This window comes from Lactuca serriola, chromosome 9 (assembly GCF_051521515.1).
Source record: "Lactuca serriola cultivar US96UC23 chromosome 9, Lser_US96UC23_V15, whole genome shotgun sequence".
Lineage (NCBI taxonomy): Eukaryota > Viridiplantae > Streptophyta > Magnoliopsida > Asterales > Asteraceae > Lactuca > Lactuca serriola.
Genome location: NC_136416.1, coordinates 4352731 through 4368936, shown reverse-complemented (window position 1 = coordinate 4368936; position 16206 = coordinate 4352731). Strand labels below are relative to the sequence as shown.

Genomic DNA, 16206 nt, shown 5'->3' with positions numbered 1-16206 from the left:
CGTGACCATCACTGCCACACTTGTAGCAGCCGGAACCCCTGGAACGACACACTCCCTCGTGCGGTTTCCCGCACGTGCTGCACTGACTTCGGCCCTGCCGACCCACTAATCGTTGATCTGAAGTCTTGGGTCTCTTCCCAGGACCCTCCAACATGAATGTCTGATCTGACTTCCTCTTCGCAATGTGCTCCAGATCGATCTCCCTCTCCCTAGCTCTGGCAATCATAGAGTCCAAGGTTGGTAATGCCGAGAAGCTGACATGCTCCCGAATCTCCGCTCTCAACATGTCATGATAGCGGGTCCTCTGCATCTCATCATCCCCTGCATACTGAGGAACTAATAGGGCCCTCTCCCAAAACTTGGCGGTAATCTCCGTCACCGACTCTGTCGTCTGTCTCATGTCTAGGAATTCTCTAGCCAGCTGCTGAAGCTCCACTTCCGGCGCAAACTCCGCCCTAAACCTGGTCACGAAGTCTGACCAGGTCATATCCTCGACGACCGAGGCTCCCAATGAGTCTCCAATTGACTCCCACCAATCTCTAGCTCTGTCTCTCAAACATGCCTCCGCAAAGCGGACCTTCGACCCATCCGGGCAGAAGCTCGCCAACTGTGCAGACTCAATGTCTGCGATCCATCTCCTGGCAGCAATGGGGTTTTTCACCCCGTGAAAATCCGGCGCACCACACCCTCTGAAGTCCTTGAAGGACAGCGTGCGCGTACTTGCCTGGCCAGACGCCAAATCACTCCTGAAAGCTCGGACGCGATCCTCCATCAGCTCAATGATCCCCTCCTTGATCGACCCGAAAATGACCGGGGTCGCCTCAAGGATGCCTCTCGTAATCTCAGATGCGATGAACTCGCGCAACCCATCATCAACTGGTTCGGATCCCGCGCCCGAACCTAATCCTGAACCGGATCCTGACCCGCCCACTGGTCTCTCTCGCAACGTCACCATGCTGAAAATATAATGCAACCACTATCAGAATACGGGTCACTGCTGCAAGATCAAACACACACACTACCAGGTTCCCGGTCTTGTCTCGGCCCTTCCCGAATCGAGTACGGATCCTCTGCTTTTAGTAGTACGGGCCTATACTACCTTCCACATCTATCCGTACTTTCCTCAGGAATTGCTTCGACTCCACCAGGTCCCTTATCCATTACCACTTCTCCCAGCACTATCTCATCCTAGGCTTACCCTAGGGAAACCTCTAACTCAACTCAAACCAATCCGCAGCTGCTGAAGGTCTCCTTGTGATGCCAATTAGCCATTACCTGGATACCATCACATGTGACGAGGCTCAGATAATCCTTCAAATAAAAGACTCATCCCTACAACGGTTGGACTCAAACAAGAGTTGAGCAATAGGGCCAAATCCAGCACCCTGAGATTATTCAACCCTTATCACATGTGACGTGACGTATCCACCTAATGGCTAACTCCCATCACTCAAAATTCCACAATGCACAAAGAAGGCAGCATTCGGACAAGGGGAAAATCTAACCACAACATACTCAAGCAATCATATCCAAATAGAAAGAATCTGAACTAGCATGCAACACAAACTCATAAACTCAGGCATAACCTAAACAGGCTATCCTACTACTGTCTAATCAGCACTATCATGCAGCTCAAAACACATATAATAGGCACATAAGGCATCATTCCTAAATCCTTAGTCCTAATCTAGCATACTGTTCTATAAACTGATAATCATAACATAAACTTGTATGGGTATTTTGGGGTACTTACTTGAGCTCGGTTGATTGCATGCACCACACCCTTTTTCTCTTTTCAAAGTTCTTTCCTTTCTGAATTATTTTTGCCTTTCTAAAACTGTCTTCTTTCCCAAAACTCTCTTTTTACAAAACTGTCTTTTCATTTTGAAAACTTCCATACCAATTCCTCAGTTTGAGTTTAGACACACCCGAGAGCATGTCCGAATCCCTCAAACCAAGGGCCACCTCCTGGTCTTTTATGCAAGTATCACAAAGACAACCGTACATACTGATCTACTTAGCTAAACAGCATACAGTGTGCCAGAAGCCACCTCCTGGTCTTTCATATATATAATAGCATACAATGCGCCTGGAGCCACCTCCTGGTCTTTCATACATATTGCCTAGGGCTAATCCCCGGGTCTTCCTGTCATCCATAATAACATACTGTGTGCCAGGAGCCACCCCCTGGTCTTTCATGCATATTGCCTAGGGCTAACCCCCGGGTCTTCCTATCATCCATAATAACATACTGTGTGCCAGGAGCCGCCCCCTGGTCTTTCATACATATTGCCTAGGGCTAACCCCCGGGTCTTCCTATCATCCATAATAACATACAGTGTGCCAGGAGCCGCCCCCTGGTCTTTCATGCATATTGCCTAGGGCTAACCCCTGGGTCTTCCTATCATCCATAATAACATACAGTGTGCCAGGAGCCGCCCCCTGGCCTTTCATGCATATTGCCTAGGGCTAACCCCCGGGTCTTCCTATCATCCATAATAACATACAGTGTTCCAGGAGCCACCCCCTGGTCTTTCATGCATATTCTAAATGGGCCGGCATTGGTGCCTTAGACCCATACAAACAGTGAGGAGACTCACCTCGCACTGCTGAACTCTGCTGATAATCCTCTGGCTGTTGACCGACAACTCTCTGAACCCCTGCTCCACTCGCTCCCTGAGCTACCAATGTCAAGGCAACACTGAGTCTAACTGACCCCCGAAAGGCAACCAAGTCAACTCAGGTCAAAGTCAAAGTCCTGGTCAAAGTCAACCTTCCAGGTCAACCCTACTCGTCGAGTCACCCTACTGACTCGCCGAGTTCATAAGTCCAGAGTCCTTCCACTCGCGACTCTACTCGCCGAGTCAGTCCATGACTCGCCGAGTCTACCGATTTCCGAGTCCTGACCTGTCCAACTCACCGAGTCTCTAATCGACTCACTGATTCGAGTCTAAACTCGAAGGTTTTGGGGTTTCGCGACCTGACTCGCCGAGTCCAAGAACAGACTCGCCGAGTACAAGGCAATCTTCATCCAACTCGCCGAGTTCATGCCCAACTTCATCCGACTCGACGAGCTGTTCATCCCACTCGTCGAGTTCCTCCTCATCTTCAAGCTACTCGTCGAGTTCACTCAAAGGACTCGCCGAGTCCATCCGGTCCTTCATACATGCAGAGGACTTTTGAGTCATGCAGGGACTCAAATCTGTAGATCTACCCTTCCCAAGCCTATTCCTCACGTAAAGTTGCAAACTTTACGTGTAGAGAAGGAGATCTAAGCAAAATACACCATAAACTAGGGTTTAAGGCAAGGAGGCTCCATAATCAACTCAAGGGCTGCTACTTTAGGCTTCTCAAGACCATAATATGCTTAGATCTGAAGTAGCAACCTCAGATCTGGCTTCTAACTCAAAATAATAACATTATGGCTAAAAAGCCTCAACAACCACATATAGATCTAGGTGCAAAAAGGGTCCAGGAACTAGTTTATTACCTCCAAATGCTCAGAATGAACTCACAATCCCAGATCTATAGTCCCTTCTTGCTCCTCCAAGTTCCTTCTTCCTTCTCCAAGCTTTAATGCACCTTCCAAGGCAACAAATGGCTCAATCAAAGGATATGACGGCTAGGGTTTGGTATCCAGGGCTAAAGAGGCAGTAAGGAACCCTAGGAAGAAGATTAAGACGTTTATATAGGCTCCAAGTCTCGAATTTAGGGATTTCCACGGACAGACCAGACTCGCCGAGTCACCTTGGCCGACTCGCCGAGTCGGTCACTTACTCCTCGACCCGGATCCCGCTCGGACTCGCCGAGTTCCTCCTTGGACTCGCCGAGTCGCCCCTAAAAATTAGGGTTTCTTTCCTTTCTTGGATCGTCATCCTCTACTCTAAATGAATCAACTTCAGGTGACTCACTAGACAAATCAATTCCCTAACGTATTTTGGTACATGTTTAGATTGAAGACCCTGAATTAGGGTTAAGGATCAGCTTGGATTTTAACAAGGCCATAGAATGTGTGGTGAGCTTGAACCATGTTGTGATATTTTATTGTTAACAACTTCGCAAGGGGTGTTACGCTTTCCTTAACTGTGTTTTCAAATAGTCTCTAGCGAGGGATGTTACACTTTCCTTCTCCTATATATCGAAGCTGACAATACTAGAAATTTTACACTAGGAAATAAACCAAAATTTGTTCATATACGCAAAACACAATGCATGTTATTTAAATTGCAAAAATGTAACCAAGTATCGTCAACTTGGTAACGATTATAAGTACATGGCTAATAATGATCATGTTACAACATCCCCAAAGGCAAAAGATAATTAATGTGAAGCAGAGAAAGAGTCCTTTACCTTCAAGTTTAGAATTATGTCACTCATGTTCTTTCCTTTCAAAAAATTGGCATACCAATGAGCAGAAAGCTTAGGATACCGAGTCAATTCTTTGTCATCCAAATCAACATAATATAGACCAAAACCAGAATTATAGCCATCCAACAGCTCAAAGAGATCGAAGAAGGACCAAACAAAATATCCCATCATGTTTGATCCATTCCTGTTACCATGTCATGGACAAAAATAACCATATGTTAAGCTCTGAAAAGATGGACAGGTCCAACTTTCTCTTCATAAAGCCGAGTAGAGGCATACCTTACTGCATCCAATAAAGCACCAATATACGCATGCAAGTACTCTACCCTTGGGGTGTCCGTCAATGTTCCATTACGTGGTTGTTCTTGGCCTGCCGAAAAATTATTTGTCAATATCATACAACCATATTTAGGATGTTGCATGGTGGCACAAAGATATATATATATATATATATATATATATATATATATATATATATATATATATATATATATATATATAGTATTAATTTTGTTACTTTTAACATTAAAAAATATATAATAAACAAAACTATTACCGTTCTAGTGAAATATTCTATAAAAATATTATTAAGATTTTAAAATTTTGCACATTTGTAATATTTTGATAGAATATTACACATTATATTTTTATGAATAATATTCTGCTAGAATATTTCACTAGAATGATGATTTTTTGTTATATATTTTTTATATGTTGTTTAGATGTTAAAAATGACGGAAATTAATGTCATTTATTGTTTTTGAAATATTTTGACATTTTTTCCCAAAATGTATGGACAGAAATGCATCCCCATGTTTCACAAGAATAGTAAGTCTCATTTGAACCCTTTCAAAGCTGCAAAGACTTAAGGCCACCTCAACAATGGATAAGTAACAAAAACATCTGGGTGATGCACTAGAAAAACAAATCTTTATGGTTTTTCTACACTACAAAAAAGGTACTAGTATATACATGTGCATCAAGTTCTTTTGCTTATTTCAATAGATAATACGAAAATTTTATAAGTAATTGGTTTGATTTATATACCATTTTCATGGATATAGATAGGAGGATTCTCATATTCTTCCTTTAAATAGTTAAGAAGCTTTTCGAGACCCATTGGATTCACCAGGAACTGAGATTAAAAATATAAAAAGAAATTAAGAAATTAAGTACTAAAGTAGGATAAATGAAAGCAAAAATACGAAAAGTGTAACAACAAACGACATATATTCAAACCTGAGTTGGAAGGGATCCATTTCCATCATCTCCGCCATCTACAATCCAAAGTCAAGAAATGCACACATCATGTCGGTGTTAGTTTTGTCTAACGATTGAGTAGTGATTGCTTGTTTAAGTGCCGATTTTATTGCTTCTAAGACGAAATTCATTTTTTTTGAAACGACAAACCTAACCTATTTTCAAACTACTCCTTAAATACACTTATGTCCACAACAGGACTTGAACCCTCAACCTCAAGGAAGGAGGGCAACACTGGATAACGTTGGGCTAGATGCATGGTAATATACACCAAACGGGAGAAAAACATAAAAGTTAAATGAATTTTCGGCTTAAGAGAAGTAGATCCAACTAACTAACTAACTAACTAACTATATATATATATATATATATATATATATATATATATATATATATATATATATATATATATATATATATATATATATATATATATATATAGCATCAAAGGTATAGGTTGTTTACTTGGTGGACATACATACATATAAGGGTTGCTGCCATGTCTCCAAGAACATCCCTGGTATCCGTTTCAAGACTACTTGGGTTGTCCTTTACATATAGCGTGCTGTAGTGATTTATGCCAATGAAATCAAATGAACCCTTAATTCTCTCTGATTCAAGTTCGGTAAAAGTTGGAATTCGGTTGCCTGCATTCTTCTTCACTATTTCTGGGTAGTCCCCATTCACCAAAGGATTCAAAAACCTGAACACAAAAATCAAATTGAAATTACTTTGATTCCAATACTAGTAGGGATTTTATGATAACTCACCAGCCCAAATAGAAGTCATGGGCTCTTTGTGTAGCTTTGACATCTTCCGTTGTGTTTGTATAAGGTTCAAACCAATACGCAAAGACATTTAATCCAACAAAACCATGTTGCATGGCCTGCATCATCATCACCCATATTAGTGAATGTTTCTTTCTTTCTTTTTTCGACAAAGGAAGATATATAATAGAGAGAGAGAGAGAGAGAGTTCTTCAACAAAGAAAGTTGATGTTAGGATCTTCCATCAAGAAAGATAGTGTCATTGTCGTGAATGTTTCTTGAAGACAAAGGTAAGAACATATGGATGGATGGATGGTATATTGAATGCATCAAATCATGGAAAGACCAGAATTTTAAATAACCTTGTATTTTTCACGGTACAATTTCACAGTTGATGCATGTGCCAGAAGCATATGGTGAGCTGCAAGGTATGGCTCAGTAGTAGAGTCGCCTCTGCTACAGTTAATGTAACCAAATGGGGAAGAACAACGTCCAGGAGGTAAGAAACCCACATCATAACCACCTAAAGCATACACATTGGCTTCATTAATGGTAGTCCAATGCAAAACCCTATCACCAAATTCTCTGAAGCAAACATCAGCATACGCAACGTAGTCTTTCCTGCATTTACAAATGGTAAAGCATGTTAAATCATATCCTACAAGGAGAACTAGTTCCATAAACATCATATTCATAGGGGGTTATGGAACCACAGTTTTAGCTAGAAAGAAATGTACACTGATTTTCTACTAATCCATCCTCCATATTCATCTTCAAGTATCTGTGGTAGATCATCATGATGTAATGTAACATGTGGCTGTATTCCTGCATAATCAGAATTGTCGAAAATTAGAGATTACATTTTGTTGGGCGAAGAACAAATTAATTATCAACCTTAATTTTTACACATTGTTTGGTTAGTTAGCTATTTAACTTGTATTATATATGCGGTAGTAATATATGTATCTAACCATGGGTGATAAGCCTATTGATGAAATCGTTGTAGAATTGTAAGCCCTTTACATTGACAGATCCTCTTCCATCTACAAAAATTAAGACCATGAATAATAAAGACTACAAGTGGAGTTACACTGAAGTTTTTATCATTATACTATTGAGTAGACAACATATATACATACTTGGGACGAGTCTGGACCAAGAGATGGAAAATCTATATGCTTCCAAACCTGTGTCTGCCATAAGTTGAATGTCTTCCTGCAACATCCACATGCAGTCAGACTCTAGGAAACTATTAAAGTTGCACTTAAACATGTTGTATTCAACTGTTCTTGATTGAAATCCTAGCTAGGGTGTGTACCTTGTATTTATGATACCCATCACATGCTATGTCTCCATCTGCACCGCTATAGAAACCTGAAATTTTGGAGCAAGAATCATATCCAAAATTAGTCCTTCATAACCCCATATAAAGTGTACACTTTGAAATAGATTTCTGATCTTCAACTCCCTAACAACATCAACAATGTGATACCCAACCTAAATTTTGAGTTGTGGAGTTTGATGATTGCTAAATGGACATGATCGTCACTATAATGACTTTTGGGCTCGGCCTTTATGGTATTTTAGATAAAAGTCTGTATGGATTAAAGCTAGTACCATGGCAATGGTACTTGAAGTTCAAGAGATTTTATTTAGAGTAATAGGTACAAGATATGTGAAATAGATCATTGTTATTGTGATAATTTCCCATGAATCGATATCCTTCTCGCTAATCAATATATAGGAGCGTAAAGCGGTAAGACCCTAAATATCTAAAGGTGAGTGATAAATTTATATATGCTAACCCCTGATCAGTAGCTCCTAGGATTTGAACTTGGGACTCCTATGGAAGGGACTTATGACTTACAACTAATCGAAGATGTTGGTCTTCTAGCTGCAAAGTCAACAGCCACTCCTACGGATCCATATTCTTCATTAAGTACATATAATGGAGAAGAGTTTAGTGATACATATCAGTATCAAAGACTTGTTGGACGAATGCTATACTTAAAGATTACTAGGCTAGACATTTCTTTTGTTGTTCAAAGGTTGTCCCAATTTATGTCTAAGCCAAGAATTCCTCATTTTCATGCTGCATGCCATCTCCTAAACTATCTTAATAAACCAAACCCTAGTCATGGTGTATTCTTTTTTTTCGGATACATTACAGTTATAGTCCAAGGACTTTTGTGATTTTGATTTCTGACAAAATGTCCACATTCAGTTACTAGTTACCAGATAGGGACCAATTTTGTAATTTTTTAAGCACATGTAGCGTTTCTGTAAAAAAAACAACATAGGGACATTTTTTGTAAATTACAGGGACAGTTTTTGTAATTTATTTTCTACACAGGGCCAAACCTGCCAACATACAAAAATTTTAAACATATGGACCGTTAATGAAAAAAAAACTGCAAATGGACATTTTCTATAAATTACGGGGATAATTTTTGTAATTTATTTTTTACATAGGGACTAAATCTGCCAACATACAAATGCCTCGTGGCCAATGTTTTAAACTTAAAAATTTTAGGGACAAAATCTGCAAATATACAAAATTGTTATGTGGTCAAAATATGAAACCCAAAAACTATAAGGACAAAACCTATATAAAAATGTTGTTGCCAAAATCTTAAACCCAGAAATCCATTGTTCATTTCTCAATTCAAATTATTAATAATAATAATAATAATAAAACGTTTTTTTTAGAAAAAATTATGTGAATTCCTTATCAGCACCACATGAACGGGTGTAGTTAAAATTAGCCTATTGAGCATGCCACGTAGACCCATAACATGCTATGGTTTGTTTCAATGGCTAAGGTCATCCTAATCCGTGGAAGACTATTCGTCTTTCAAATTTGTCACATAAGCTTTTGCAATAACTATCCATATCACTGCAATACTATCCGTGGAAGACTACGTTTAATTTAACATAGAAGTAAATATTATAATATAGAACAATCAAGAAATAGTAGGCATTTAACCTTTTCAATGATTTTGTAATTTGATTATTAAAATGCAATAATAATTGTGTGTATACATGTGGACCCACTTAAGGCTTTGAAAGCCTTGCACAGTTTGAAAGATGAATTTTAATAATCAAATTATTATTGCATTTTAATAATCAAATTTAAACTTTTAATACCGAATGGTAACAAACTCAATACTTTTATAGCAAAATTTACCAATAACTCTCGAATAAACTAGAGCGTCGATAAAAATATATATATATATATATATATATATATATATATATATATATATATATATATATATATATATATATATATATATTGTGTTTGGAACTCACCTCCAAAGGAAGAATCAAATTCTGGTTTAAAGAATTTTGGAGCTTGAAAAACTGATCCATATCAGGTGCTGAGTTGTAACAGGAGCTAACGACCTAACTTTAATCGGATCATTATCTTATTCTAGTTTGAAAATTCACAATGAAAACTTACATCGAAACACCCAAAATTTTCAGTTTTGACACTGACCCCAAAATCCAACGAGTCAGGTGAATGGCCACTGAAATTTCTACTTGTATTACGTACCTGAGTGGGCGAAGGTGTCCCAAATGCTGAAACTTCTTCCATCTTCCAGCACTGCTCCTTCAACCTTATCACACACAGACACAGTTAAAGTTACCTCCAAATCAACTTTCCAGACTTCAGACGAAGATATGAATTACGAGCAAGCAAATACCTGATAAGCAGAAGTTCCGGAACCAAAAACGAATTCAGCGGGAAAATCATCTCTTCCGTATTCATCAACCACACCATAGACGAAAACTCTGACATAATTATAGTTTCCGACCACCACCAAAAGAATAGAAACAACATGAAGATAGACATGATTCGACATGGTTTCTACCACCGCAAGTGATGAATCGATAATCTTAGCTAACACTGCGATCGAGATTTATTTTGGAGATACATTGTACTATGGTATGGTAGGAGTCTAGGAGATGAAAAAGAAAAAAAAAAATGGGTCTCATATGAAAAATCAAAGCACACACTCACCACTCACACAGGATCACCCACTACACCAAACAATTAGGTATAGTATCTTTTTTTTTCCTATTTTGTCAGATTATAAGCAAAAAAAAAATTCCTTTTTTGTCTAATTATAATTATAATCATTAATAAAAGAAATTCTTTATTTTCCTTACCATTAAAGGTATGTCATACAATAAAATCTTAAATAAATAGAATAAATAACAAATAAACAACGTTACAAAACGTAATAAAATTTACAAAACTATTTAATTATGAAATGAAGATATTATTATTTTGTTAAAAAAAAATGGTATAAAGACTTATGTCTGAAGTGCTTTTTGGAAGTAGATAGATGGAAAATGTAAAGCTTATGTTTTGATCTTGTAATCTTGAACTGGTTAATATAGCTTCTTTTGTAATGGATTTTTTTTTTGGGACTATTTTTGGATAACCATGACTTGAAGTCATGAAATCCTTTAAACCATAGTATTTATAAGCTTTGAAAATGCAAACCCACTGTGAACACTCATATAAAAAACAAACCACAAAGGCCAAAGCTATAAACAGACTTACAATTTGTTAAAAACCCAGATTTTATAACTCTAGGAGACATCTCCAACCTATTTTTCTTTTAATACATATTACAAAAGCCCAATTATATGAAATATAAGCAAAACGACCAAAAATCAAACAATTATCTTAACTTTATTAGCAAACATGAAATATATAACAATAATACATAACCTGAACCAAAACTTGTATACTGAATAAAATCATAATATTCTACAACAAACAAACCAACTACTGAATGGAGTATGATGAAATTTTACAAACAAGATGATAGAAAAATCCTACAATCGAAAAAAAATAAAAATAAAAAAAAAAATAACATTCAGAAAAGGCCATTAAAATTTACTATTGAATAAAGAATTCCAAATCCTACATTCAGAAAAAAAAAATAACACCAACAATACCAACAAGAGAACTTTTGTTTGAAAAGAGAAGACAACCAATTTTTCAAACAAAATAAAAAACATCAAATAGGCCATCAATATATATATATATATATATATATATATATATATATATATATATATATATATATATATATATATATATATATATATATAAACATTCCATAATTGTTTCAAAAGATAAACCTCCGCAATGAGGCATACAAACCTCAAAAAGGTCAAGATTTGTTGAACAAAAAATAAACGATTGGTAATTGGTGAACATGACAACCAAGAAACTAGCAAATTAAATAAAGAATGGAAAGCTAGTGGCAAAATATATAATAGAGAGATTAGGTAACATATCCAAGATTTTGAATCACAGACGTATAAGATCAGTTTCAAGATTGAAACAACTAAGCATATATCCGCTTCCTTGTACTAGCTAATTTTAGGAAGAAGGACTCAAGCACTAGACATGATGTAGGTAGCAATGCATCTTTTGAAAAATGTTGTATCAAAGATAAAACGTTACTTATAAGTTATACTAATTTATAAGTAATTGTTTGTGAAGATGAAGAGTGGACAGTACACACATAACAGACTGAAAAAGCTAATGTGAAGAAACAAAAGAGTGTTTTATTAGGTTCAAGTTTGGGATTATGTTGTTTCCTTTCAAGAAATTGGCGTACCAATGTGCAGAGAGCTTGGGATATCGTGTCAACTCCTTGTCATCAAGGTCAACATAATACAGACCATATCCAATGTCATACCCACCCAACAACTCAAACAGATCCAACAAGGACCAAGCAAAATATCCCCTTGTGTTTGATCCATTCCTGTTCCCATGTGCCATGTCATATCATACACGAGAAAAAGAATCACTCATAACAAATGGGAATTCATCATTATGTATATGTATCTTAAAAGAAGATTGTGTGGCTAGCCCTAACCTACCTTACTGCATCCAACAAAGCACCAATATATGCATGCAAGTATTCTACCCTTGCAGTGTCCATCAATGTCCCATTACGTGCTTGTACTTGGCCTGTCACAAAACATGATTAATATGTTGATATCATACAGTCATATTGTTTGATTTCTGGATATATATATACATTATTATACCATTTTCATGGATGTAGATTGGAGGATTTCCATATTCTTCCTTGAGATAGTTAAGGAGGTTCTGGAGACCTGATGGAGTCACCGGGAACTGAGATTAAAAAAAAAATCACCACTAGAGGAGGATGGATAATAAGCAAAACAGATGTTTTAAGCATTCAAACCTGAGTTGGCAGGGGTTCACTTACACCGTCTGAAACTGAAAATAAAATTTAAAAAAAAAAAAAAAAAAACCACATCATCATATTCATATTCATGTCAGTATTATCTATTTTATATTCATATTTATCGGGGGGTAAGTGAATATATACGTACATATAAGGGTTGCTGCCATGTCTCCGTTAACATCCCTGATGTTGGTTTCAAGACTGCTAGGGTTGTCCTTAACATAGAAATTGTTATAATGGTTTATGCCAAAGAAATCAAACGAACCCTTGATTCTCTCTGATTCAAGTTTGGTAAAAGTTGGAATTCGGTTGCCTGCATTCTTCTTCACTATTTCTGGGTAGTCCCCATTCACCAAAGGATTCAAAAACCTGAAAACAAAAATCAAACGGAAATTACTTCGATTCAAATACTAGTAGGGATTTTCTCATCACTCACCAGCCCAAATAGAAGTCATTAGCTCTTTGTGTAGCTTCCACATCTTCCGTTGTGTTTGTATAAGGTTCAAACCAATACGACAACACATTTATTCCAACAAAACCATGCTGTATGGCCTGCATCATCATCATCACCCATACATACATACATATATATATTAGAAAGTTAATGTTAGGATCTTCAATCAAGTTCCATTGAAGATGAGCAGAAAGCTTCAATCGGAAAAATCAGAGTTTTAATTACCTTGTATTTTTCCCGGTATAGTCTGACAGCTGATGCATGTGCAAGAAGCAAATGGTGAGCTGCAAGGTATGGCTCAGAGGTGGAGTCACCTCTGCTGCAATTAATGAAAAACCCAAATGGGGAAGAACAACGTCCAGGAGGTGAAAACCCCATATCATAACCACCTAAAGCAAACACATTGGCTTCATTAAAACTAGTCCAGTGCAAAACCCTATCACCAAATTCTCTGAAGCAAACATCAGCATATGCCACAAAGTCTTTCCTGCATGCATTTACAAATATCATGAACCTTAGCAACACATGCAGCACTAGTTTTAGTTTTAGTTTTTGTTAGAAATTAACCTACACTGATTTTCTACTAAGCCATCCTCCATATTCGTCTTCAAGTATCTGTGGTAGATCCGTATGATGTAATGTGACATGTGGCTGTATTCCTGCATAATATAATCAGCATTACCAAAAATCAGAGGTCACATCTTATTGGGTGAAGAACGAGTAAATCAACCTTTTTAGGCATTGTTTAGTTAGTTAGATATGATTCAACTTGTATTTCTTGATGCCAAAGCACTGACATTTTAATAAACACAAACAACAGGTGACCAAATAACTCAGTTATATTTAACCATGGGCGATGAGCCTGTTGATGAAATCGTTGTAGAACTGTAAGCCCTTTGCATTCACGGATCCTCTTCCATCTGCTTAAAATAAGACTATGCATTATAAGCAAGGCTACAAGCACTCAAGTGTTTATCATTATACTATTGAGTAGACAACATATATACATACTTGGGATGAGTCTGGACCAAGAGATGGAAAATCTATATGCTTCCAAACCTGTGTCTACCATAAGTTGAATGTCTTCCTGCAACATCCACATGCAGGGTGACTACCTAATCGAACTCAAATTCATAGTATTAAACTATTCTTGCTACTAATGTAAAACATTATGTATGAAGACAGCATCTGCTTGAACATGTTGTAATAAACGCTTCTTAATTGAAGCCTTATGCTAATTAAAAAGATGAGTTGTGGATTGTGGTATGTATCATGTATGGTTACCTTGTATTTATGGTACCCATCACATGCTACGTCTCCATTTGCTCCATTGTAGTAGCCTGAGATTTTGGAGTCAAATAAAATATAAAAATAACACCCTCCTTAGCAAACATTGAATTATCACATGGAAAGCGTACGCTCTGAAATGAATTTTCAAGAAACCTTCAACTCCCTAACAACATATTATCTTGCATTTGGGTAAAACTGCACACCAGCAATGGCATCCTAAGTGCACTCAACATAAAGATTTTAATGTGAGACAACCTAAATACAGGACACTTGGTTCAGAAACATATCCAAGATGGTAAAGCCTTGAATTTCCCAAACCAGCCATTGTTGATGTCACTTCCATCAAAACCAACTATCAGGATTATAAATATCAAGGCAGATCAAACAAAATCGATGTCTCTTGTCATAGAAACTAGCTAATTCATTAAATGCTTTAGACTGAATCATGCATTCATTTTTGCAAGTAAGCAAGGCATTTGATATTATATAAATGAATAACCAGGGGAACCCTTTATGATATTACATAAGAAATTACATAGTGTAACTCGAGAGCAGCAGTATTGAGCGGACAAATTCTTTGTCAAACACAAAGCACATATAAGGGACTGTTTGGACTGGTCCTGATTTTATATGGTTTGGGGGGACAATATAATCAGATTTAAAGAAAATCCCTAAGTTGCGAGACTGCTTCGATAAGATGATTATCGTATTCTAGTTTTTATGTACAGTAACCATTTTGAAAAGTGACATCCAAACAACCCCAAAATTCAGTCGGTTCACAGAATAAGATGGAGGAAAACACAAAACCATTCAACTCAATTTTGGTATCGATCGAAAATCATGCGTTATCCGAGCTAAATTCCTTCTTATATTACCTGAATGAGCGAAGGTGTCCCAAATGCTGAAACTCCTACCATCTTCCAGCACTGCTCCTTCAACCTTATCACACATAGTTAGCTCCAATTCGGCTCTACAGACACTTCAACGAAGAAATTAAGAGCACATACCTGATAAGCGGAAGTGCCGGAACCAAAAACGAATTCAGCCGGAAAATCATCTCTTCGATATTCATCAACCACGCCGTATACGAAGAACTGTACATCATCATCATAGCTTCCGATCACCAGAAGAAGAGAAAGAACAATAAGATGGACAGAAATCGACATGGCTTCTGCTATGAATCGACTATTCTCGCACATACAAGGACGATCAGTCAAACAGTGTTCTAGAAAGGGAGGGAAGGGAGAAAGACCTTTTTGTATTTTCCTTAAAATTATTCGTTCAGATTAGGAAAGGAAATATTGTTTGTATTTTTTTTTTTTTTTGGAAAATCTTTAAAAAAATCTCATTTTTTTTTTTTAAATACAAAAACGTCTCAAGATTTTTTTTATTAGAAAAAGCTAAGAAAACGGGAAACTTTTTTACTTTGGTCCCTTTTTGATAATCTAAACAGGTAATATGTCCATGTTGATGTGGGCATGTCACATCAGCTTCCACTAGGGTTAGAAAAATGGACTTGCAAAGAAAACTTTTTCTAACGTTTGGTTATATTCAATAGTTAACGTATTGTATCATTAACTAGTTTATAATTCGTGGGAATCACGGTTATAAAATTAATCAAATTTTTATAGTAAAAACTCAAAATTATTAATAAATTATTTTAAATAAATCATTAATTTAAGAGATAATTTTTATTAGTTATGTGAAATTATAATCATTGATTCAAATAAATATATAAAATTAATTTTTAATATATATTAGATATTTTTTATTTGTGAATTAATGAAAACCATAATTTAAAATTTAAAATAGAATCACATTA

General features: G+C 36.7%; 2 protein-coding genes across 13 annotated transcripts in view; both read right to left on the bottom strand.

The window, feature by feature from the left end:
* LOC145073067 (beta-glucosidase 11-like) overlaps positions 1–10408 on the bottom strand; it is a 45026-nt gene extending 34618 nt beyond the window's left edge. For 6 of the 9 annotated variants that reach the window (XM_079019616.1, XM_079019615.1, XM_079019613.1 and 3 more), the window contains exons 1-13: positions 10103–10408; positions 9952–10015; positions 7714–7769; positions 7535–7610; positions 7367–7438; positions 7133–7220; positions 6758–7016; positions 6399–6514; positions 6111–6331; positions 5608–5645; positions 5416–5503; positions 4648–4738; positions 4351–4552 (exon numbers count right to left, since the gene is read on the bottom strand). In XM_079019616.1, the coding sequence (XP_078875742.1) occupies positions 4351–4552; positions 4648–4738; positions 5416–5503; positions 5608–5645; positions 6111–6331; positions 6399–6514; positions 6758–7016; positions 7133–7220; positions 7367–7438; positions 7535–7610; positions 7714–7769; positions 9952–10015; positions 10103–10261 (1530 nt within the window). In that variant the 5' untranslated portion in view covers positions 10262–10408. Of the gene's footprint in view, positions 1–4350; positions 4553–4647; positions 4739–5415; positions 5504–5607; positions 5646–6110; positions 6332–6398; positions 6515–6757; positions 7017–7132; positions 7221–7366; positions 7439–7534; positions 7611–7713; positions 7770–9707; positions 9793–9951; positions 10016–10102 lie in introns of those variants that run through there. The other 3 variants (XR_013691226.1, XR_013691225.1, XM_079019618.1) reach the window with 2 other exon arrangements.
* A 191-nt stretch (positions 10409–10599) lies between these two features.
* LOC145073069 (beta-glucosidase 11-like) lies at positions 10600–15642 on the bottom strand. 4 transcript variants are annotated; one of them, XM_079019621.1, is made up of 14 exons: positions 15392–15640; positions 15260–15323; positions 14379–14434; positions 14106–14181; positions 13943–14017; positions 13666–13753; positions 13320–13581; positions 13077–13192; positions 12789–13009; positions 12638–12672; positions 12477–12564; positions 12306–12396; positions 12041–12187; positions 10600–11246 (listed from the first exon to the last, which is right to left on the bottom strand). In XM_079019621.1, the coding sequence occupies exons 1-14, from the start codon at positions 15581–15583 to the stop codon at positions 11222–11224; spliced, it is 1536 nt and encodes a 511-aa protein (XP_078875747.1). In that variant the 5' UTR covers positions 15584–15640; the 3' UTR covers positions 10600–11221. The 4 variants fall into 4 exon arrangements, 3 of the variants coding, with proteins under 3 accessions (XP_078875747.1, XP_078875745.1, XP_078875746.1); XM_079019619.1 differs by lacking the exon at positions 10600–11246 and having other exon boundaries at positions 11687–12187; positions 15392–15639; XM_079019620.1 differs by lacking the exon at positions 10600–11246 and having other exon boundaries at positions 11687–12187; positions 13943–14014; positions 15392–15638.
* Between the last annotated feature and the right edge of the window lie 564 nt (positions 15643–16206).